The sequence below is a fragment of the Dromaius novaehollandiae genome, chromosome 3, assembly GCF_036370855.1.
Source record: "Dromaius novaehollandiae isolate bDroNov1 chromosome 3, bDroNov1.hap1, whole genome shotgun sequence".
Classification (NCBI taxonomy): domain Eukaryota; kingdom Metazoa; phylum Chordata; class Aves; order Casuariiformes; family Dromaiidae; genus Dromaius; species Dromaius novaehollandiae.
In genome coordinates, this window is record NC_088100.1 from 17768687 (window position 1) to 17794508 (window position 25822).

The 25822-nt window shown below is 39.1% G+C and overlaps 1 protein-coding gene across 3 annotated transcripts in view; it reads left to right on the top strand.

Annotated features, from left to right (window-relative positions):
* Positions 1-649: 649 nt before the first annotated feature.
* The window catches only part of MBOAT2 (membrane bound O-acyltransferase domain containing 2), a 98274-nt gene continuing 73101 nt past the window's right edge, over positions 650-25822 (top strand). Inside the window, exons 1-4 of one of the 3 annotated variants that reach the window (XM_064508488.1) lie at positions 651-886; positions 1612-1670; positions 16361-16506; positions 19659-19736. In XM_064508488.1, the coding sequence (XP_064364558.1) occupies positions 19705-19736 (32 nt within the window). In that variant the 5' untranslated portion in view covers positions 651-886; positions 1612-1670; positions 16361-16506; positions 19659-19704. Of the gene's footprint in view, positions 887-1611; positions 1671-16360; positions 16507-19658; positions 19737-25822 lie in introns of all 3 variants that reach the window. The other 2 variants (XM_064508486.1, XM_064508487.1) reach the window with 2 other exon arrangements.

Genomic DNA, 25822 nt, shown 5'->3' on the forward strand with positions numbered 1-25822 from the left:
TGCTTGGTTGTGGGAACGGTCTGGTTTTACTCAGTTTTTGAAGCTCCTTCAGCCTCGAGCGAGCGGGCCAGCCCAGAGCGGGCACGGGCTGCCAACAGCTGCTCACTCGGGCCTCCCCGTTGCCCCGTGCCCGCCTTGATGCCACCGGGCGCCGTGGTCGCACCGCAGCTCCAGGTCCGGCCCCGGCCGTCGGCGGGGCGGCTCCCGGCCAGGCCTCCAGCGCCGCCGCCTCCCCTCAGGCCGCGGGACCCGCGCGCCCTTCCCGCGCATCCCGCCTCGCAGGGCCGCGCGGCCCGCGGCGCCGCCGGGCACGGGCGGGAGCGCGCAGAGCCGCGGGGCGCCACACTAGGCCCCGCGCCCCACCTGCGCGCGGCGCAGCCCCACCTCGGCACGGGGCGCCCGCCCCCCCAACCGGGCTGCCCCACCGGCCGCCGCCGCAGGGCTGCCCGGCGCCCCGCCTCCCGCCTTGGCGCCCCCGTCTCTAGGCGCCTCCCGCGGCGGCACCGCGCCATCCCCCCGCCCGGCACCGTCCCCCCGGGCCGGGGAACGGCCGCCGGAGGGGAGCCGCCTCATCCCGCCCCCGCGGCCGGGGGGCGGGGATTGGGCAAGGCCGCCTGTCACTCCGCGGCGGGGCCGCGCCCTGGTTGGCCGCTGGCGCTGTCACTCCGCGGCGGGGCAGCGCCGGCCCCTTGTTGTCACGGCGCCGCGCGGGGCTGGGGCTCTTCGCTCCGCCGCCGCCGCGGGAGCCCGGGATTGGGAGCGGTTCCGCCGGCCTCGTCGCCCGCTCTCCCGCAGCGGGGGAGGCGCCCTCGCCATGACCACCAGCACCACGGGCTCCACGCTGCTGCAGCCCCTCAGCAACGCCGTGCGCCTGCCCGTCGACCAGGTGAGGAGGGGGAGGCGCTCGCCCGCCCGGGGGCTCGCCGCGCCGGGGAGCGCCCCCGCGCCGGCGTCCCGCCGCCTCCCCCGGTCCGGTTCGGTCCAGTTCGGTCCGGTCCGGCCCGGCCCTTCCGCCGGGCCCCGCCTCGCGGGGCGCCCCCAGCCGCCGCGGGGTGTGGGGGGCGGCCCGGCCCGGCTGCAGGTGCGCCGCGCCCCGGGCGGCCGTCGGCACTGTCGGGGCGCCGGCTCGGGCGGCCGCCGCGGCGCTGGGCGGGCGCGGATGCTGCGGGGGGCGAGTGTCGCGGGCGGCCAGGCCGGCGCGGCGCTGCGGCTGCCGGGGGCTTTAACCGAGGGCCGGGGCGAGCGGTGCGCGGCACGTAGCGTCGCCGAGGGGCGCGGCGGGGCGCGCTGGTCCCCGGCGAGGGACCCGCGGATTCCTGAAAGTTGTCGATCACTTCGTCCGCACTGACCGTCGGAGAGGTTACGGACCGGGGTTGGGAAACTGAGGTTTGCCGAGGTTAAATACCTGGAGTTGTGCAGGGTTTTTTTCTTTTCTTTTCTTTTTTTTTTTTTCCTCCCCCCCCCCCAGGCATTGTGGTCTGGCCCTCCTGAATTTCTAGAATATTTGTGTATTTATGCGTTTATAACGTTACATATGTATTTATAACATGGCATGCAGCTAGGGAAAGCATTTCAAAAAGGAAGATTTTTTTAAAGTAACTCTTTCTATAGATGTGTAACGCCAGGAAACTTCACCTGAGGGCTTCTTTGGAGAAAGCATCTAAGATAATGTATGTATGAATGAAATATATCAAAGAAAACTGTCTGGGCTCGTGTAGAGGGAGAGGTTGTGGTTTGGCTTCACAAAATGCACATGAGAAGTAAAAAAAAGTAATTAGTAAACACAGAGGAAAGATGACGAAAGGCTCTTTTGGAAGTGACTGAACTATGACATATTTTTGTTTTCCTTTCCCTAACCAGTTGCAAGAATGGAGGTGAGATAGATTTTCATATGTATCTTTAACCTGAAGTTTGCTTCTTTTAGTTTTCTAGAAGATGACAAGTTCAAACTGAGCTTGCTGTGATGGAATAGATGTAGTACAACACCTAGTGATATCTGCATCCTGAATCAATGGCCACGTGTGGCTCAGTGCCTCTTATCTGCAGGCTGTAAGCTCTTTCAGGCAGGTGCCAGACATTTATTTCTTTAAAGCACATAGCTTGTACAAGGTATTGCAAATCAAATAATAACAGATGACTGTCTTTTTATGGTATGGTCCACTGATACTGGTGTCATAGAATTACTTATAAACTGATAATAGCAATTATAAATTTACCTACTTCATGATGTAGTATTACTTCTACCAAATTTATTTTAAGTATTGTTGGTATGACATTTTGACGATGATAAAGTTAGCTTTCCGTCAAAGTTTGGAAAACTTGCCTGGATTAAATGTTTTGCAACAGATGCTTCTGTAAGGGCAGGATTTTTTTTTTTATATATAAAGCAATATTTGAGATCTGTAGAAGTTTGGGGGGATAATTGCAATGTGGGGTGGCTTAAAAGATCTGTTATGAGGAGTTAAGATATATATACCTTGGTTTTTTTTTTAAATATCAGTGGACCGTATATAATATGAGGCCCAGATTTGTATGAAGAGCCATGACTATGACTGGAGTTACAAAATTATGCCACCCTCTAAGGAAAACATATCTATTTAAAAAAACAAAACAAAAGATGAGTCGAGGTGAGGAGTGTGTGTGTATGTAATGTCTCTGCTTAAGAGTCTGCCTTGGTAGTAAGTTTGTGATACAGAAAGAATGTGAAGTGTTTTCCGTGTAATCACATCAGGATTGGTAGAAGAGAAAATGAGGGCAGATAGCAAAAAGGAATGCTGATATTCTGATGCTTGAAAAAAAGAAATAGAAGAAACCAAAGGATTTCTGATTAATAGGTTATTTCTACTGTTTAATCCAAATCCATATTGTGACAGTCGTGCCAGTATAGTGAATACCCAGCAATGGGCACTCCAGAATAATATGGCATCCCAGCACCTCTCTGAAGCAGTGGATAAATGTGAATAGGTTTCATATTTCCACTTCTGTGTTTCTGCTTTGACTGCAGGTGTATATCAATCTTTACAGTCCAAAATGTTGTGATTGTGATTTACAGTTAAGTAATTATTATGTGTGGTTATCCTGCTATACAGTTTTAGTGATGGTAGGTACGTGTAACTCTGGGAGGCCAAATGCAGATAGTGCGTCAATGCTGTTGTTCTGTCTTGCTATTAAAGTAAATGGACAAAAGAACTTCTGCTTTTTGGCAGTGAATATAAGCAGGTATTTCAGTTAGAGGTGAAGCTTCTACCTCTAAGATGAAAATAATTAGTCGGATCAAAATCTGTGGATTGCATTATAGCAGTTGATTAGTTTTGACTTGATATTTGGTAAAACTAGAGGCACTGATGTGTTTGAAAATAATATGGGTTATGTGCTAGTTATAGATCGGTGTGAAAGATGGCGAACGACAGCTCAACCAGAGCTGTCTAATGTACTGGTAAGAACAGTCGTCTTGGTGTGCCCAACTGAGATACCCGAGAAATGCCTTGTTTCTTGGAGAGATGTTCCTAAACCTCCCTTCTTGGTACTAGAGTACAAGTTAGCTGTTGGAATGGAGAAGAACTTGTTTTCCACTTCTGTGTGTATCCCCTGACAAGGTATTTTGTGGTAACTTGCCACTATATTAACCTTTCCTTTGGCTGTTGTGTTGCACCAAGTTAGGTGAGATATCTGTTTGGAAAAGTGAATGTGTGTTTCAGTAGGTTGGTTTTTGCTTTCACTAAAGAATGTTTATGTTGTTGTTTTTGGTCTTTTGGTGCTAGGAAAGATGCTTCATGTAAGCAAGAACCCGAGGCTGTCTCTGTAGATTTGGGAAGACAAACTTGCATACCTTTCTCCTGTATTTTCCTATGAAAAGATATTCTTGCATGCCTGGGGGCTAAAAGCCTAATATAAGGACTGTATTCTTTCACTTTTTGCAGAGTATAAGTTTGCTACTCAGTAAAGGAAGTATTCTGTTGACAACTGTGCCTCTTTGGGTCCTTGAAGTTAATGAATGAATGTTTATGTATGAATATACCACAATTATTCTTCCCTTTTGTTGAGGAGAGAGGGAGTAAAAGCAGTTAAGTCCTTCCTACCCCTATGATCATAAAAACTTGGTTGCTATAGAATTATATATTGCATAATGCATAGAGGCTGTGACTTTTAGTATTTTATTATTTTCTTCTCTCACCTAGGGTTCTGTTTTCCTGCCTATATTCCTGTAGTGTTTGTGCCTGCGCCACCACCTTCTTTCTCAGAAATAAAGCTTGGTGACTAATGCACTTGACCTAGGTCCCATTTTTAGCTCTGGCACTGTCTTGCTGATTGTCTGTTGACAAATCAGTTCTCTCCATGAAGTCAGCTTACCTGACATTAACATGGAGATATTTAAGTTTTCTGTGATGAGAAGGGTTCTAGGAGAGCAAAGCGTTCTTCTTGGTTTTAGGTCTCTGCAGGCTAAGCTCTATGTTCAGAGCATAATCTTTGCTTTCACTGCTTCCAGCAGAGGGAGCAAAATTTTTATCTGAAAATAGGCAAAAATTGGTTGGATTATTACTGCCCTTCATTTGGCATAGGAGGTTCACTGTGATGGTATTGTGAGCATGAACTCTGTGGATTGTCTAAAGAAGTTTGAGGCTCTAAGGTATGAGCTGAAGAACTAGATCAACTAAGCTATGTTTAGTGACTATCTTTTAGATGATAAATGAAAGACTATTGCTCTGACTACCAACGCTATACAAAGATATTTGGGTTGAATAAAATGTCATGCCTATAATTATGCACTTCACTTAAAATCCAGAATGTAAAGATAAGCGGCAGTTTTGAACAAAAGTCAACAAATTTCCTTGTAATTTCCACACTTTTTTGTGTTTTTTGAGCTCTGATTTTAGCTCTTATTCAAATAAATTTGTTCACTTGTGTTGAATAAAGATAATTTTCTGCATGAATGCCATCAACCTCTACAGAATCTAAACTGACGATTTTTAACAAGCATAAGCGTAAAAAACCAAGTTCTCCTAAACATAAACTATATAAACCAGTGCAGTGACTTCCTTAATTTAGCGATCACAGCCAACTCTGCTGTATCTACTTCTCTGTGTGATTTTTTTCAAAAGCAGGCTCTACTGGCTTTATGATGTGAAATTTGTGGCCTCTGTCTTTGTGGGGAGGAATTTCAGCCTTGGCTCTTGTGTTTCATGCTAGCTTTGGAGTGTTTCAGTTTTCCTGTGCATCATACCTCTCCTTGTGCAGAAAGTTACCCAAATTACTTTCAACACGCCCTTAATGCACTCAGTTCCACGTAAAAACAATGATCATTGACATATCTTGGGGTTTCATCTGGTTGCCTTCAAGGAGAGTTGGCAGGATTTTTTTTTCCCCCCCGATAGATAAGTACAAGATGCGTATTTCTCATACATACGTGATTGGCAAGATGTACCTGCAAATCTTTTGACAGACTTTTGAACCTTTGGAGATAAGCCACAGCTGGAGTTCAGAAAAGAGACCAAGCTTGGAGGTGGAGTAGGGAATCATTCTGCTTAGATGCCGTATGGGCTGCATCTGGGCATGTCTTCTAGCTAGCTCTCTGTTATTTCACAAAGTCTCGGACATTACTGATGCCTTAGTCTCCCTGGTTTTCTGCCCAGGCAACATGACTTAGCCTCCTGAGACTGAAATGCTTTAGTCTAATGAAAGGCTTTTTGTTTAAATATAGAGGGGAAATGAAAAAGTTTGTCATGTATAGCAGTCCAGAATAGATGGTCTACTATTCATCTTAAGAACTATGAAACTATTCAAAAAAAGGCACTCAAGTTTTATTCTCTTTCACTGTTGATTCTTAAGCCCTTGTGTGCAGTTATGAAATATGGAGCAGCATATTATTAATTTTTCTGATGTGACCCAGGAAGCTTTTGTGTAATAGAGGTGGGTAATAGAATTGATGGCTGCATAAAATCCAAATGCTGCAGGTAAGGGCGTGGTAGGATTAGAGAACTGGGCCTCTGCTTCGCCCTGCGTTTCCCTTTTCTGCTGCTAGCAGCAGTCAGAAGAATGAAGGGTGGATAGTAAAGCATATCTCCCATCACAACAGATGGAGACTGTGGTGGGTGAAAAGGAGACAGGGAAAAGAATACTGCTTTTTCTCTTCTGTATGTCCTGTTCTCTGTGACTTCAAGTATTTTGGATGCACTAGCAAAGTCCAAGGATGATATATTTGCTGAATTTTTCACTTCGCTTTGAATTAGTGGAAAGAAGAGAGTACATCAGCAAAAGGATCTACTCTATTTGCGGTGACCCCTTTCTTCATTTTTAATATAAGGATTTAAGTGTTGACTTATTTCTCCACAGATTGCTGGTTAAAGTTGCTCTGTAATGTAGAATGTGTTGAGAAGGATGAAGTTGTTGGGGTAAGAGCAAAATGGGCAAGAGAAAGTGACTACTTTTAAGGAGGGAGTGGAAGTTATAGGAAAGAATTGTAAAAGAAAAGAGCAAGGCAGACATTGCTTACAATGTTGGAAAAGATGAGCCATCTATTAAGTGAAAGGATATGGTAGGCCAGAAATACCTCTCTGTTTAATGCAGACTTATGAATATTGTTGCAACAACATAATAAGTGTATAGCTACTCTTATTTTTAATTTTTAGGGAGATAGCAGCAGCAAATATTCATCCTGATATAATCCTGCTCACTTTGATACTGGGCAGGTTTTCTCTAGTGTGTGTGAAGTAGAAGAAAAACTCAAATATAATTACAGCCCAAAGTTTCTCCAGTAAGGATCTAAAATAAAGAGTCTTCACCTGAACACTCCTATAATTACCTGCTTTGTTTCATCAAATTGTTTCTTCCTATCTTTGTGCAATTCATTTTGATAGTGTGTGAGCACTTCCTGATTTACGTTTGCCACAGTACAAGTCACTTCAAAATACTATTCAGAAAGTGCGACAAAAACACTGCAGTCCTGGGATGTTGAAAAGAACATTAAGTGCCCAAAGAACAGCTTAGTAAAAATATTAAGGCATACAGAAGTCACTTATTTATGGAATACATGGTTTTACTATGTTGCTTTGTTTGTTTTTTAAAGTGTTGTTATTGTGTATGTACTGTACAGCAGCTATATAGCTCTTTATGGGCTTTCTGGAGTACAGCGCTGATTTGAAACAGAGGTCTGAAAACTGATAAAACTGAAATAAATGAGATCAGTCACCATTATAGCTCATTAGCCTGGATGTCTGTTGACTTCAAGTCCTCTTTACCTGTCTCTGTATTGACCTAATGAAGCTCTGTGACATATTTGTTGCAGCCTTATTTATGACATCTCTTCATTACATTTATTTTGACTAATGAGCACTTTTCTGTGTAACAGTTGCCAACTTATTTTTTTCTTGTTTCCCAGGCTTTTGAGCAAGGGAGTTCAGATCCGCCCCCCGCCAAAGGTGAAGAAAAGCTATACCCAGCCAGGTGAAAACCTGTTCACTGAATGTGTGTCTCTTTATAGTGTTTCTTTTAAAAGGAACATTGATTTGGTTCTTCAGTATGGGTATTTCATTCTCCTGCTTTCTTTTGGAAAGTAGTTTAAATTTCACTGTTAGCTGTTAGTAGTAGTATTTTAGCATTGAAGTGAACAGAGTTGCTCAGCTGTTTCAAGGTGTCTGCAAATTTAGATCAATGTTTAGATGAATACCTGCCTATTTTAAATGTTTTCAGCAGCTAAGTAATTCTTTGCAAAGGAAGACCTCCAAACCTCTGACTTCTACTCTGGAATAATGTATCTGAAAGTAAAGAAGTTATGCCGGCATGGCTGTAAAGATGTAATTTATATTGCTTTAGTTTAGACTTTGGATTGTCAGCCCACCTTTTGAGTGAAAAGGAAACTCTAGAGTATAATGGGCAGGGTTTGGTCTGCAAGCTTGAGAAGCTGGAAAGAAGTAGTTGAGGCCACCATGAAACTGCAGGAAACTACTAGAAGGTGATTAGAAGCCCAGTGATGACTACCAGGTCTCTCGAGGGTCTGGCTTTACCGTATGTTAACAGACACCCGTCTGTAACAGGATTAAATGCAAAAAGTTAGATCAAATATTTATAGAAGCATAATTCTGAATGTTTTTAAACTATTTTTAAAGTAAAGCTGAATTAGTTTGAAAAACAGTAAACAACTGAAAGTAGTGTCCGTTACTTCTGCAGATTGTTGTGCCTATTGCAAATATTTGTGAGACTCTTGTTGCTGTGATGCTTAGAGACTTTGTAGGTGGCTGATTTCACCCAATTGACTCCTGAGTTGGGAAGAGCAGGAGGAGAGTAGAAATGGAGGAGCAGAAACTCTCTGAAGTCATGGAATGGAAGGAGCAGTGAAGTTATCCCCCCTTTCCCCCCTGTTTTTTAAATGGCAAACAGAAGGTAGGCCTTGTGTTTTAAAGATGGGGAATATGTTTTAGTTGCTTGTTAAACTGACTGCTGCTGTTACTGGATTTCTGTAGGCTTCATACAGAAGAGTATTACTTTCTATGTTTTCGTTGCTTATTCAAGATAAGTTTCCGTTCCTCACCCATCAGCAGAATATAATAATACTGTCACTGTAGATCTTAGTGGCTGTTTCTGATTGTATTTGAAAAGGGTAATTCCCATAGGTGTTAGGTATTCTGCTTTATTTTTAAATGGCCAGGGAAGTGAGTTCTTGGAAAAGTGGGACTTGGAAAATTTTTACAAAACTTCGGCCAGTGTAGTAGTTTAAGTATTAAAAAGAACAAAAAATGTCATTCAAATACACATTTGGATCTCTTATGTATTGCTGATAGTCATATGATGAAGAGTAAGAGGGCTGGATTTTGACATTACTTGCTGGGTGCTGATTGCATAAAGCTGTTCTATTTATTAATGCAATTTTTTCCTCCTCCAAAGTTAGGAGACTGCTGGAAGAAGACTACCTGTGGAATTTAGCCCACAAGCATAATACTAAACTTCTTAAAATGCAGCGTTTACCAGCAATTCTTGATCCATGTTTATGGAATATTTGCATGGTATTTAAGTTCTCGATAGCTGCTGTGTAAAGTAGAATCTTAATTGTAAGATTATATGAATGTGTTAAATGTCAGCAAGGGTTTTTTTTGTGCTTTATTTTGTATTTAATTGACCATATCTCTACAATTCATTAAGAAAATGTGGGCTTGGGGAATAGAATAAAAATCACTGACTGAACTGAAAGGAATAAGATATGAAGTTATTGTCTTAATTGTGAAATGGCTATGTACTGTTACCAGATCAGATAAACAAAACAAAAACTGATTTATTTGAGCTGACTTAAAAATGGAACTTTTTTCTGCTGTATTCTTTGGTAGTTTAACTATAACGAAAAGTGTTTGTGTTCTTTGACTCTAGATACTTTAAAAGTCGTAAGAAAAACTAGCAGCATTGGACTGTGAGGAAGTCTCAGTCATCTCTTCTGCAGAATCATTTTCCCCCTACCTAAAATTTCAGACTATCCTACTGAAGGGAGTACGCTGTTCTAGCCAGTGTTTTCTTCAAGGGTTAATGTCTTGTGTGGCCTGATGCAAAGCGATCTTAAGAGTGTCTTTTTTTTTCTTGAGTTTTCTTTAACTCAAAATCCACTGAGCACCAGGTTGCTAGCTAGCATAAAAATGCGGTTTGTTGGTGGCTCAAGCAAGGACATTGGGGTATGTGTGTAGCCAAGCGGGCTGCTTTGAAGTTGTGTCTTAGCTGATGTATAGCATGGTGTGATTTCACTTGTGTACTGTGTGTTTTCCTTCTTCCTTCCGTTGACTGTGATGTGCTGTTTGCTTATTACTATTTTTTAATTTGATCTTAATCTGCAATTTACCTTGTGGTAATTTCTTCCTTTAGGCTGTTTGGCCTCAGTTCTTCAACTGTTAAGTAGAGATAAGAGATTTTTTTTACCTTATAAAAAGGTAAATAAATGCATGAAACTTATGAAAAACAGATGTTATTGGGATGGAGGGCATGCAAGAGGGTTCTTCCTTACCCCTTCTCTCCAAAGAACTCAAACCTATGAGAAAACATGCTTGAAAGTGGAAGGAAAGTAAAATTTGACTTTCCTGGCTTTTCTGAAAGACTTTTTGGAAGCTTTGGATACATGTTATCAGTTCTTCTTGTCTTACTGGAGAAGAATGTGGAATTCATACGAGTTTTCCCCCCCTACCTCTCCCCCCACCAAGTACTTATTAATTGAAGAAATGAATATATGTAAACAGCTTGACTAAAAATACCTCCACATCTTGGGTGTCATATGTTTTTCTTAACTTCACTTGCTCTTCAGTCACTATAGTCTCCAGAACTAGAGTTTCTACATTTTCACACCTCAAAGTGCTGCCTACTCTTCTTTCCCCAGCAGAAGTTAAGCTGTATCCTTCATCTTGTACCATTTTTAAATCAGCCTTTAAAGATGAATAACCACATTGCAAATACGATTTCTATACCTTTCTTCTGAGAGGCAAATTAACAGTCATTTTCCTTACAAACTCCCTCACTGCTTTTTCCGCTCAAGGGTGGGGAAGAAACCCACTTATTTAAAATAATCTAGTATAGAAGATTTAAGTGAAGACTAGAAGAAGGAAAATGGTGATGATTTATGCAATTAAATACATGACACTTTTTACTTTCCATACTTGCGGCCCTGAAAAGCAATTCCTTTCTCATTTCTTCCTTTTAAATTTGTCTCTTTAGATTTTTGAGCATTTTTTTTTTAAATTCAATTGTCATGAACATTAGGCTGAGTTTGGGCTTTTTTGTTTTCTTTTTGTCTTTTACTGAAAGATTTATAGATATCAGCGTGTTAGGAATTTGTAAGCCACTATTTCAAGACCATAAATAAGATCTTTAACATATAAGATTTCCTACTAGGAAATAAATAACTGGATATCCTTCATGACTTTAATTCTGATCTGCTTTCATCAGAATCTGATTATTTTCTGATCTGAGATTTCACTGAGACATTAACTTGTTTAGGCCTGTGATGAAAGGTCACACTTTGTAAAGCTAGCTCCGTAGCTGAATTGCTTTTTGTCTGAAACCGCTTTTTGGCAGCGGAATCCCAGGCTTTTGTCTTGGGAAGTTGTAAACCCTGGTAGTCTGAGTTCGGCAACCCTTAACTGGCCAAACCAGTTTTTGTTCAACAGCAGCAAAGTGGTTTAAGTCCTTACTGTTTTTTGGTTTTGCGTGTTTTTCTTGGGGGGAGGGGGGAGAAGTGGGGGGAACACCTGAAAACCCCAACTGATATTCTTATTCCAATTTCACCTTTGAAGCGAACTTGCTTGCTAGATTTTGGCTGTGCCTGCGAATACATAGCTGTTTGCCATGTGAAAGCTGAATGTCCAATAGTGCCGAGTCCTTAAGCAAGCTGCCTAGTGCTCTGAGTGAAACCTTTCAGCTGACATCTTTCTATCCTCAAGGAATCTGAGTGTTATTTTCACTGTAAAATGTATAAATTGATGTTTCCTTTTACATTCTTAGTTGTACAGTTTTTCTTTCCTTAGGGTATTTTTGAACAATGATTTAGTAAATCCTGTTTTAGAAAGCTTATTGGGTTTGATGCTTCTGTTTTGTAGAAACCAGATTACCAGTGCCTACATCATGGTCTTCATGGTGTTCATCAGTGCTGTCCAACATACTTACAGAATGATGAGCTAGAAATCAAAAGTTAAAACTGGGAATAGAAATACTATTACTATCATATATTATGTCTGTCTTTGATATTTTGGACTAAAATCAGACTGGAGAGAAAGCATTCAGAATTTCAATCTGATGTGTAAGTCCTTACAGCTGCCAATAAATTCATATGAAGATGAAGTGTATTAGTGCAACAATAAAAAGCTGTTGCCAGTATTGTTAAAGTTGACTAACACAAATGGCTTCAAGCACAGACTTAAAGGAAGTGGCTGCTATTAGAGGAGTTGTGCTTGGAAATCTGGTCCAAAAATGGGTGTCGCCTCACACTGGGTGCTCTATAAATGTAGAGTAACAGTCTTTGCTCCAACACACACAGTGTTTTAACATTAACATCTTTGGTACTGATACCACCCCAAAATAACCCCTGCTCCTTTTCTTCCCTATCGTATTTCACTGGTGAAGTGAGAGTTCAGATTTCGGGGCAGGAGTGCTAATTAGTCAGATGTTCAACATGGAAAAATACGTGCTTTGATTTGAACCGAAATAGGCTTTTAGAAAGCATTGCCGCAAGATTTATGATCTTTGAATTGAATGGGGGATTGCTGAGGGAATGTCCATTTCTTCTTGTAAGATACAGAAGTGTTCTCTGAGCTGATCTCTCAAGGATCTCTCAAGTATCTTCCAGTCTTATCAGAAGTTTATCAGGTCTGCTAGTTTCTCGAGAATCCTCTTCCTGACCTTTTCCCATGAATTGAGGGGGGGGAAAAAAAACTACCAAACACTTTAACTGTGATTCTGGTCATGGGATTGCTTTTTCAGCTTTACCATGGATATCGTGGTTTGGGTGATGTTTGGGTGTTATTTCTTCCTAAGACCAGTGTAGGAATTTTCATGGGATAGCTGAAAATTACTTGTTTTTTCAAATAATATTCTCACCCCTAACCTCTTTCTGTTGGTGACTAATTACACAAGCTTGTTCTATGCATTACTCCTTTGTCTTTTTATTGGACAGAGGTTACAAATTGAGCAGAAGAAGGTCCATCTGTACTTTCATCTAGTTGCTGTGGAGAAGCATCAGGTCTCCTGTGTTATAGGTAACCTTTTCTGAACATCTGCAGATGTTTTTAATTCTTTATCTGACTGTTTTGGTGGAAAGAGAAACAGCCTGCCTTACTGGCAGCAAGAATAAGCTAATACTGACATTTGAGAAACAAGGAAAACTCATGTTTCATTAATTGCAAATAAGGTTTGGCAATTTCTGCCAAGTATGTGTTGCCAAGTATGACACTTGGAGGGTGTTGTGTTTACAAGAATACTGCTAAAAAATAGCTTTATAGAGTTACAACAATCAAAGCCTCTGCATGAAGAATTGTGCAAGTCTTACTAAAGCTTGGTCTCCAAATTAATCGGTATTTCACCTTTTTTAAGAAAACGTCTATTAGTTTGGCTTAATCTGCTAGCTCTCACAAGAACTTTTTTGAAATATTTTGGTAGTTGATGTTTACCATGGTTTGATCGTCTCTTCCCGCTGTAGTTGATGAACAGTAAGGCTGTAATATGGGGGGGGGGGGGGGAAAGGAATGTGCCTTGCTCACTACCCCATAGGACAGTGCAGGAAGTAAGTACAGTAACTCAGTGTACTTCCTTTCCATGAGAAAGTGAGGGGGCCAAAAAACAGCTACCGATAGGGAGATGGGAGATAACTTTGTCAGCTTGCAACTCAGAAAAGTTGAATTCCATGGAAATAATCTTCCACTGTGTGGCAAAATGGGGAAAAATGCCAAATTCTCTAGCTGCAGAGTTGGTGTCTCTGCATACGAAGTGTCTTGCATCTTAGAACAATAGCTCTAAGGTTAGTTTTCGGCTCTCTGCATGATCAAGTAGCCATCGGTGCGTCTACTTATGTTTGGATGATCTTTTCCCAAGCATCAGCAATGAGAACTAAAACCGCCTTCTCTTTTTAAAAGAACAATTTAAAAAGGCGAAAAAAAGATGATGAAAAAGCAAGATAAGCTTTTAATTACTCAAAAGCTTGTTCTTGATGCCACAGATATTCATTGCAGTTTACAGGTTTGAATGTTTTTTTTCTGATCAGAGAAGATTCATTAAAAATAAAGTACAGTAGTGTGAGGAGAAAGTAGCTTTCAGAGAGTTTGAGTAGGTCATTGGCAGAAGAGAAAGTAAAATGCAGATTTCCTAAATCTTAATTTGCTGCAGGAACCACCAAACCATTGGTTCTTTTGCAAGCTTTTAACATGCATGTTGTACTTCTCGATGCCTTGCTACAGCTAGCAAGCAAACCTTTATACAACGATACTGCTGCTTTTCAGTGGAATGTATGCTGTTTAGGCTGGTATGATTAATTTGTGTCGTCTGGTTAGGAGTTGCATATACCAGTAAAATTTTCTTGCTTCTCTCTTCCCTGTTCTTCAGAAAGCATTTGCCTCATTTGGTACTGTAAAATAGTAGGATTCTGGAGGTATTGTATGCAGCACTGGGCTTCTTATATTAAAATACAGCTGATATGAAAAGGAAGTTGGACCTAAAATATTAATTAGATAAAATTGCATAGCAGAATATTAAAAATTGGTTTCATAGGAGAAATAATATTTATTTTTCTTTTTTGTATTTTAATGGTTTAGCAAAGGCGTTGCCTGTGTAGGAAGGCTTGATTTTTAGCTATTGAAATCAAATGTTTTGCCAAAGCTATCTCTTAATGATGAAAGTCCTTCCGAGCAGTGAGTGATCTTTCTCCTTTTCTTTTGCTTTTTATGAAGAATTGATCCCTTAAACACTTTTTTCTTAGAAACAACTTTTTTAATACAAATTCAATGTCATAAGTTGCATTGAAAATTTTAAAAGGCTAAAATTAATAGGCTTTTCAAAGTTTTACTATAAACTTCCTATTCAGTTTTTGCACTGGTTATGCAAATGTAAAGTTTGCTTTATGAAGACAATCTAAGGTAAATAGTATAATGGATTTGCTGGAATAGCTACGTAAATTAGCCCAAACACTGAAGCTGTGAATTTGTAGTGATGTTTTACTGTTATATTTGGCACAAAGCCTGCCTGTAAGCTTCACTGGCAATGCAACTGGTGTTGCAGCAAAAATAGGGGGGCTAATTTTTCAATTGCTAGAATACATACAGTGAGTTTTGTAATTGCTTAGTATGTCTTGAAATGAAATCTAACACATGTCTACATTAATCAGTGCTGAATAATCAGCGTTCTGTAGATTGAAGTGCTTGGCACTGAGTACCCGATGTCCATGCTGTAATAATTTCAGGAAATTTTGCTTTTGTCTAGGTGAATGTCCATTTGTCTTTGGGACACATCTGGTTTAGTTTGGCTTGGGAAAAAAAAAAAGAAACCCCAAAACAACAGTTGTGTGTTCACATGTTGTACCATGCAAACCAGAGCATGTTAAGGGAGGACAACTGGGAGCTTTGCTTCAGAAGCCCTCTCCTGATCTGAACTGAAATGCAATGTGGATGCGTGTTTGCTGGAATTTGAAATGAATGGGATGGATTCTGGGAGCCCAGAGTCCGTTTTTCCTTCTACCTCACATAGTATAGGCAAAGGATTAATCTTATTTCCTTGTGGAAATAAGCACATACTTCTGATATCTGAGATAGTAGAAACCTATTCTTTGGACTGAAGCAACCACAGATGATTACAAACAGGTAAGCATGGCTTCATGTGGCATAGTATTGTGGGCTTTGTTGCTCTGTAAAATGTAAGAGTTCAGATATTAAAAATATATGCTAAAAGAATATTTAGCTTGTGACAGCAAATGCTTAAGTCAGAAGCATCCTCAGATGAAGATTACCTTACATGACTGTAATACAGCCCAGTAGTTGTCACATAATTTTCCAGGTGATCTCCCTGCTTTATTCAGTCTTTGACCTGATGCTTGGGATGGCTTGGGACACTTGTCAGACGCAGGAAACTATTAGGCACTTTTCTATGGAAGGGAAATGTTCTTTTCTAAATAAAGGAATCTTAAATTCATCCGGCTTTTCGTGGCTTAAGACAATTCTGATAGCAGTTGTTATATCTGAGGAAATTATTTCTTTATCATGCCCTTAATAAACTTTTCAGGCCACAGTCAGAATTGTTATTAATTTTTTTTAACTCCCTGGCTTGGCTTTTTTAATTCCACTTTTTCTTTCAGCACCCTAATGTCTTTACTTAATACACAAGAGATTTGCTGTATCCTAGAATAAATGGCCTGAAGGGAGGGAGAATTTATGGAACCATCCTATTTGAATGCCCAAGAAGAAAACTCAGTGTGCAGCCATGCTGTTTATCTGATTGTGTACCACTGACGTGTACTTCAGCACATTCTGATTCTGCGTAGGCCACTGAAGTGATCTATCAGTAATTTGTATAGCTGATATGTTTTTCCCAGTGAGGCTCACTTGAAAACAAAACAAAAAATCCCCAAATCCAGCCCTTCATGTTACTTGGAGGGTATGAATGATTCCATGATGGATAAATGGTTTGGGATCTATATAATATAAATAAAAATATAAATTTTTTTTTAGGTGCTCATGGGAGCAATGTGTTCATTCGCGAGCTCCACTTCCCCTCCCAACGGAAGTTCTTTTAAGCTGACGTGCTGCGATAAGTGGGAGCTGTGGCACAGCCAGAAATGTTGAAATGCACGGGTATTTCTGTTGGTGAATTTTCAATATGGGACTGTATGAGATGACTTTTTTTCTTTTTCTTTTTTATGCAGGTCAACTTTGTAGTGTGCCAACTGTTTGCCTTGCTTGCGGCTATTTGGTTTCGAACGTACCTTCATTCAAGCAAAACCAGCCCATTTATAAGACATGTTGTTGCAACGCTCTTGGGCCTTTATCTTGCACTTTTTTGTTTTGGATGGTAAGTTCTGCTTAGTTTCACTTTTCAGGGACTTGCAGACTTTCATTTTCTGTTTGGAGAGAAACAAAGTGCTGTTACAAGGAATCTTACTACATAATTCTGTGTTTTCTGGCTGCTACAGACAAATGTACAGAAGTGTAACTGAAATGGAAAATGGTTTGAACTTTCTAGCATAGCGCACAGATCTGGAAACTCTCTTTTACATTTTGGAGGGAAGGTGGTTTTCCTTTTAAAAAGCATAAATACATTTTCTGCAGTTGCTGCTTTCACACATTGATCTATTCAAAGTGTAGCCAGCTAGAATAATAGTAAGGCTAACAAAAGAAATGCATGTATTTTGATTTCTCTTTTTATTCTCCTCCCTTGCAGCTCCCCATCCCTGCAACTGCTGTACAAAATTAGCTTAAGTGGCTCTCATCTTACCAAGTTGATTTAAGATGTTTACCCTGCAATAAAATCAAATTGGCTCTTAATTCAAAGTGTTTGTCTAACTTCAAGTATATGTGAATACAAGTTGTACTGACTTTTGCAAAGTATCAATGAACTAGGGGGAATTAATCCTATCCCTCAATCTGTTGTGCAGGTGGGAGGATGCACACAATGTACGTATATCCATGTCTGTGTGCACACAGTGTATACAGCTCTTGGATTGCCAAACCATGGATTTGGCCTCTATATTGGCATGTGACAGAGGCTTCTGGACATTAGTTTGTAGATACTACTTTTAAATTTAGGAAAAGAAAAAGCAGTAAGTTTTATTCTTGGGATTGTATGTGCGGTTTACTTGCATATATACTTGCATAATTCCCATGCACTGCTTAAACTTTTGGCCCTGGTATTCTGTTTTGAGAGAATAATCTGATGTCAAAGATTTCCAGTCCTAGGACAAAATGAGAGGGGGGATATGGTGTCATGTGCTGCTGTGTAGGTGGTGGTTTTTGTTTTTGTGAGAGCTATGTAAGCTTTAGAAACACATTTTATATCTATTTCTTTGGAAAAAGAATTTATCAACTGTAGCTTGTAATTTAAAAAAAAAAAAAAGTGTTACCAATTTTTTTACATCTGAAACTTATAGATGGGAGACCTGAGAAAGAAATGACCCCCAACAGACAACAAATACAGATTTGTGGAAGCCTCTCATTGGCAATAGGCAAATGTGCCAACTATTTTCCATATTGCTTAAGTATGTAAAATACAAGTGTTTTTTTTTTTGGGGGGGGGGGGTGTTTTTTCTCCCACCTCCCAAGAAAACAAACAAGTTGCACATTTCTATACCCCTCCCTTCAGCAGCTCTTCAGTTAGGTTGTCACCTGTATGTGTATGAGAGGGGGAAATGGTCGCTGTCGTCTTATTCAGAGTTTATAGTAAATACAGACTTGTAGAAAATCCCATGCAAAATTTAAACATGAGAAATAATTTGAAATCTGCTGTCTTTTAAAACTGTATTAGTCATGTTGTCTTTTCCAAGTTCAGGTGCATTAGTCTTCAGTCATCTTTCTAATGCTTGGGATGGTGATCTGGTATAGGAAGAAAGGGGATAATTCCCTTGGGATAATAGCAAATAGCATAAAAGGCCTAGAATATACCTTGTAAGTAGCTAATTTTTTTCATATTGTATTAGATGTATCTTTCCTATTAATTCTTGAATCTGAGATCAATCATATTGCTATTATTTACAAGTGTTATACTGAAAGAGTAATCATTTCAGGGACTGGCTTGCCCATTCCACCATTAAACTTGTTCTTCGCAACAAAAAATTTGGGCACAATTTCTAAAAATTAAAAAAAATTGTTTTCAAGTTCATTTAAAAAAATGTGTGGCTGATATGAAAAGAAAATGATTTTTATTGACATTTTCATATGATAAATGTACATTTGAATTGTAACTAGCCATATCTCAAATGGGATTAGCTAGCAGTGATTCATAGGAGCATGTGCAGATGGGATCTAGTCTTCCATAGAAAGTCAGGATTTTCAAGGTTAGTTAATATCTAGATGAATTATTTTTCCTCTCAGTTCATTGTTTGTAGATTTCTTGGGAATTTTATTGGATGGAACTTCAATTCTTGCTGAATAGCTTTGACATTTCAGTATGAATGAGGAGAGAAATTAGAAAACTGTGGGAGATAAGCTGGAAGAGAATAGTATCAGTAAAATAGAATAGCAGCTGCTTTTTAGGCTGTGCTTATATAGGAAAAATTCCCAAACTAGATCAGTGTGTCACTTGAGCACGTGTGAGCATTTAGAGCAGAGTACCAAAGTGAAAGAAAATCAACTTACTGAAGACAAAACACATTTTCCCCCCTCACTGATAATCGTTTGCCACCAGTGCTCTACTAGCTTAATGAAATATAATTCCTAGGTGTGTGTGGTGTTGTTCTCTCTGCCCCGCCCCCCCAAAAAAAAATCTCAGCTGAAACCTTACAGTAGTGTGCTGAACAAAATGAATAAGGAGACCAAGTCAGTTGTGCTAAATACTAAGTCTAAGTTGGAGGTTAGAGCACCTCTGTGGAATAACTTTATAGTCTCTATAGTGCGTGTGGTGGTGTGTGGGTTTTTTGTTTTTTGTTTTTTTTTTTTTGCGGGGGGGGGGGGATCCATCATCAACAAAACATCATCCCTTTACTAGTTACCGAATACTTTGGGCAAGGAGACTGGCTAGACAGTTATATTGGCTGGGATAAATAAGATAGCTATTTCAGGTATGGCCAGCAATACTGTTGCAAGTAAGTAAAAAGATGAGTATGGAAGGTGAACCACAAACCGTGAATGCTGCTTTCACTTTGTGTTATTTTCTGTGTAAATGCCATACGACCTATTCCTTGTGTTTCAAGGATTACCAGCATTTCTTCAGTTCTTGTTTATCAGCTGGAAAATTCTAGTTAAGTCTGTAGGTTTTATTCATTATTGCTCTCAATACCATGCTAAGGGAGGAAGCTGTCCACAGAAAAATAGGCTACAGAAAACTCAAGTAGAACAGAACTTTTTTTTTTTTTTTTTTTTTTTTTTTTTTTTTTTTTTTTTTTTGGAAGAATTGATGGGGCTAGAAATTCAGTTAATTTCTTTAATTTCACATTAAAGTAGTAAGTGTATGTAGCTTATTGTTGTTAATGGAAAACGCCTTGAGTGATAAATATTTTTTTTCCTCCTTAGGTATGCCTTACACTTTGTTATACAAAGTGGAATCTCCTACTATATCATGATCGTAATAGGAGTCGAAAATATGCACAAGTAAGTTTAAGTTCTGAACGAACTTGTTCATATTTTTTCCTTTCAAAGAATGCTCCTGTTTAGCTTTTTAATAACTATGTATATATGTCTAATGCTTGTATCAGGATATTCAGCTCTTTTCAGTGCTTGAATTCTAACTAAGCACAGTTTTATTTCCAGGCAGAAAACTAAAACTTTCTACATTTGGTAATATCCCCTTTAAGACTGTTTTGTGTTCTTAGCATTCTGATTTTAATGTGTTTTGCTGTTACTTAATTGTAAATAATTTTAGGTGTCTCTCAGATATGAGTTAACTATATGAATGTAACTTTGTAACCTTCCAAAACTAGTAGAAGGAAGACATCTGAAAGGAACAGGATTTATGACAAATTTCATTTCAAGTACTAAGGGTTTCTGCTATTCCTCTTTTTGTTTTGTAAGAATGGGATGTGTGAATGCTGCCTTAAATTCAGAATACTATCGTATAAATACGTATGTAGGCTGTTATTTTAACTTTGCGAGAACATATGATTAGATCAGCAGTATCTGAATCTGTCCATAGCAGAATTTGTTTCTCTTGTTTATTCAGTCTTAAAAACAAGAAAATTCTTTTACTACTATATGCATATGTTTTAATATTCCAGTAGTCTAGAGAGCAGAACCAAATTAGGGTCCCACTGTGTTAATTCCTGCATAAATGTTTAATAAAAGAGCCAATTCTTGCTTGAACAGATTCCTGAAGTACATGTGGCTGTCAGGAAAGATGTCTTTTATATTAAAAAGAAAAAAAGATACTGCTTTATAGAGAGAGGTTATGCAAAGGCAGGGTGGCCTGAATTCATGGTCTTGTCTGTTAGAACACACTGCTTCTTTATACTCTGTTACTGAATATAACTTTACTGTCTTTTGAAATATGCCATATTAGGCTCTTATTTTCAGCCTTTGCAGAAAATCCTGAAATATTTAAACTACTATAAATGCAAGAGAACTTCAGTTGTTGGGATCGGTCAGTTTATTTTCCAATGGTTGCTGTGATCAGCATTTGTTTTAAAACTTGTCCATATCAATTTTTCTTCAGAAACCTAGGCTACATACCTTAAAGCTTACATGAATATTCTAAAGTAAATTATGAATGTGGTTAAATGCTCCTGCACAGCAAAAAGAAAAATACTTTTGAAAGTGAATACTTTAGAAAGTCTGCCGAGGAATATGTTACTAAACAAATACTGAACTACAGAATAGCTTAAAAAACAAAAAGCTGTAGTTCAAGTTCACAATAACAGGAGTATTACTTCCCTCTCAGTCTCTTTTCTGTGTATATTTGTGAATATATTTGGGTGGTTATCCCATCCCCCCTTTTGATTTAAATCAAATGTATTTACACTTTTTTTGGAACTCGCCTGCTTTGAAAAAAATGTTAGTTTCCTTTTCTACTGTATGAACTGTGAATTTAGCCTGAAATGTGGTGGTCTGTAGCAGTACTGATGAAATGTATGTGATGGTTTCATTGTTAATTTGGTTCTGGTAGTTCCCACTGTGTGCTGGATATTTTGCAAAAATTCAAGAGTTTCACCTTGTAACCCCTTGTGTTCCCAAAGAAGGGAGAATGGTTGAAAGATTTACTGTGCTCTTTCTTGCCTAACAAGGAGCAGCCTTCACAACCTGGGAACCATTGATTCTGTAGCACTGTAAAATTCAAATTGGAATTTGTCTGTAATGACATTAGTCTTTCAAGTGCAGTATCCAAGCTGCAATTTTAAGGAATTTATGTCAAATTTTAGAATATTTTTCAATATAGTGTAAATCTTTTTGTACCAGGGAGGTATATTTGGGTCTTTATCAAAACAAATTATGTAAACTTTGTGTTGCAAAAAGGAATCTAGCAGCGATTTACTTCCATTATCATGAGGCAGGTAGACATGTCTGTATTTAACATTCCTAAGTTGGAGCAAGAGAACTCCATAGTTTCTTCCTGATTCATACAAGCTGGTTTAACTCCATGGTCTGATCTGCTGAAATGATTGCTGTGCCATTAAGCAGAGGAATCTTTCTTGTGTGTGAATACTTTATATTGTGCATTTGAATACACTCTATTATTCCTAGTTGCTGCCCAGGTGGGAGTGGAAAATCTAGATTTGACTAGCAGGCTTATGTTGCTGAATCATGGTATAAAGTAACTTAACATTGGATAAAGCTGGAAAGTGTCTCTTTCAATGGAGGAAAAAAAAGCAAGAGTTTTATTTATGTTACTTAGTTGTGTGCATCACTTGATACAAATAAAACAGATTAAAAGAATCCTGTAGTGAATGATGATGAGAATAAATTTTATTATATATAACATAATGATTTGAATAATGCTTATTTTTCTAGTCAGCATAAAAGCTAAAAAGAGAAGCAAGTATTCAGTCATTTTTCTTCCTCAGCCTTATTTTAATGATATGAGAAGATCTAATAAATTGTATTTAAGTGAAAAGGATTGCAATGCTTCCTATTTTATTCTGTGTAACTATGCGGTATATGAGAGTGCAATGAAGAATAAGGCTGACAACTGTACTTATCTATTTTGGAAACCTGCATTTGTAACTCTGAGTATGAGATCAGAGGGAGTATTAGAATGCCATTAAAATGGGTTTCGAAACCAAAACTGAGATTTAGTTTCATAGTTTAGTGCCTAGCAGTTTCATAGACCCTTTCATGGTTATACCTTTCATCTGCTTCCTGCTGATTGATACAACAATGTGATAGAAATTGTAAACCTCTGGGAGTTTGGAAATTCAAGGTAGTAGTTCTGCTGCAAGAGAGCAGCTGGCAGTAGTAGAAGAAATTCAACTTTAGCTTACTGTATGCAAAAGCTGTGGTGACCCTGTCCATGCTGCTAAGTAAAAAGTAACAGCAGGACCAGGAAGCAAGCTTGAGTGCTGGACCGTGCATTGCACTACCTGTTTGGTATGGTTTTGGCCTCTTCAGCTAGCACAAAGATGATGCTTGGATGCTGTCTTGGAAATGGCAAGCTCCAGGAGCCGTGCCTAGAAAGTGGTACAGTCAAGACTGTACCAGCTTCCCCACAATGAATCTCCTCATTCTCTCCTGCCTCTGTAAAAGTTGTTCAGACTGCCTGATATTGAGACAACTGTTCTTCTTAAACTGTTTCTCAGTTCTGCTGCTATACACAGTGTATACTGACTTTCCTTACAATCTGAAGTAAGGAGAGTGGGTTTTTTTCCTAAATTTTTATTTACTTCTGTATTCTCTGAAGCAAACTTTCGTGTCTGATACTGGTATTCTTCTAAACCTTTGTCATTTTCTTAGTGTGCTTCCATTGGATCCTAGAAGTCTCTGCTCTACAAGGTTCCTACCTTTGCATTTTTACTGAGAGGTACTGGAACCTTTTGCAGCTATTGCCTCTAGGAGGTTAATCTTGGAAATACATGGTAGGTTAAAGATGAAAAGCGTACTTCAAAAAACAAACAACAAGAAACCCAAACCCTGAAAAAAGAACTGAACGTATTAATAAGACTTGGACTTAACTAAAATTAATCCATTATTTGTATACTTAGGATTTTTTTTAAATGAACTTTCAATGAAAGGCTGAGTGGTAACACTAGTTCTTATGGAGGGCTCAAACTCTTGTTTCACATTTGTGACTAAGTTATGCTAATATTTATTTGTCACCCTCCTGTGGACCACTTAATTATGAAAATGAGACGTGTTGACCAAATTCTTAATTCCAATAATTTTGCATTTGTAAGAAAAGTGAATGTCTTGCTGATATAATGTTAATTTTTTTGTCTTAATTGTTTCATTGTTTAGTTTTGAAACCGATACTTTTCTTGGAAGACAAAATCCAGAATGCCGTGGGATTTTTCTTTAAAATATTTGGTTCATGTTAGCAAAGAGCTATGTAAGCTATTCTTGCACAGGTGATTTGATGACAAGGTTTTTTAAGGCTCCTGTGCAACTGTTTCTTTTGAAAACATTCTTGGTTTTATGATTGGTAAATAAGATCTCTGTGCCTATGGGGAGAAAGTCACAACTATAGGTCTAGTAGTTGCTTTGCTGAAGTTGGTAGAATTTCTTTGTTAGTGACTTTATTGAGGAAAAGATAAAAATCTCAGCTGTGTCAGTGTAGAAATTGAGCCTGGTAATTTAAAAACAGTGCTGTTAATCCGGTAAATCTGTTAATGTAAAACCAAGCAGTAGGCATGCTATTAGGGGTATGTTATGTTCTACATTATGCCTAAAGTTGTAGGATGGTAATAGTTTTTTTGTTCCAGAAGCCTGAAGAAATATTAGAACTTATGGTGGGTTATTCTTGGTTTTTGGAAAAAAAAATCTGCTTAGCAAGCTGTTTTCTGGCATAGTTAAGTTATGAGAAGAAAACTAATGAAGGATGAAGAGGCATGAATAGCTCCAAGTATTTCATGTGCTTGGTGGGGGGGGGGGAAGCAGAATTTTGATTTTTAGATATTTATCTTTCCCAGAGCTTTATAAGGTCTCTGGATTTCAGAAGTCTTAATGCTTATCGTATGGAACTCTTTAAAAAAACAAAAAACAAAAAAAACCTCTTATGAAGTACTTTCCCCTTTCTTGCACAGTTATGTATAATACATTCTGTTTGGGACTGTATGTCACTTTGATGGAATAGAGATAGTTGTTTATTTGGAAGACTAACTTCAGAAAGGTATTGAATACACTTTAGCTGTTTCTTAGCTCTCTCAGCAGTTGAAAACAAGAGAAGATAAGAGTGTTATTGAGTACCTTTGATAGTTCAGTCAAATAACTTAAAGTTGATCAAGTACTGGGTGCTAGTTGAAGAGCAGCATTTTGAATTCCAAATGTGTCAAATTATATCTGACAAAACATTGCTGTTACCTTTCATGGTGAAAGGATAACAGATGCAGTCAGTGTCCTGCAGAGAAACTTGAACGAGTAAGTTCGATGTAGCAAAAAGGTCTTTGCAGAAGTCCAGCTACTTAACATGGGAATATGGTGGAGAAAAGAGTGGGTTCTTTTTAAAGGTTTGTCACTTTAACGGTTTCTGTAAAAATTCCCTTCAATAGAAAGAAAGGAAACAGAAGAAAAAATGTGACAGAAAATAGTACTTAGATTTGCAGTCTTCTGGAAGATATTTTTAAGGATGTTTTGTCCTATAGTTGTTTTATGTTTGGCAGTATTGTGCTCTTGAGTTAACAAGGTAAGGTGTCACTCTGTGTGTGTGTGTATACATATATATTTTATATACACACGCGTGTGTGTATGTGTGTGTATATATATATATATATATGTTCATGTATTTGTGTATATCTTAGATATCTGAAAAATAGTAGGGTTATAAGCACCCTCTTTTCTTCTCCCCCTATTCCTCTCCAGATTCCCTGGGTGTAGCTACTCCAGCCCCTTTTGAGGTGCCCTGTGGTCATCCCATTCCCTGGGGCTTGGGTATGTTAGTCCTTGTTAAGCTCCCTGCCCTCCTCTCCTCATTGGAGCCAGGGCAAGGAACATCTCTGCTCCCCTTTCCCCTCACTTGTCAAAGCCACAGCAACAAACAGTAAGAGTTGGCAGAGGAGACTTGGTGGATTGATATTAAAAATCTGAGATAAGAGGGGAGTAAAAGCCTTGTTCATCTGATTGAACTAATTCATTCAGCAAGCTGAGACACTTTAATAAATATCTGACTGACAAATTATGCCAGATGTCATGACTCGTTGATAGAGAAGTTTAACTACTAGGTAGTGTACAACTTAGATTGCTGTGAAAATTTGGTTAGATATTTTTAAAAAGTCGTGGTTTCAGTAAAATACAAAACAGGCTAATGAAAACTGCACTCAAACACAATCCTCTGCATTAGAGAAGATTCTTACAAGCATTTCTGTTGCATCTTCAGATATAAGAGTATTCATAAGTTTTAGATCACTTTTGAAAATGGGACTTGAGGTGTTTTCTGAACCTCTGTCTTTTCCAAAGGCTCTTCACTAAGATAAATCTAGAATTTTTTTTTTTTGTGATTGCAGTCTATTTCTAATTTGATCACAAGTGTCCTAGTCTGCCTGATGCGGATCAAGAAGACTTTTTTTAGCCTCAAAGGAGGATTTGAAGCGGCATCTGAA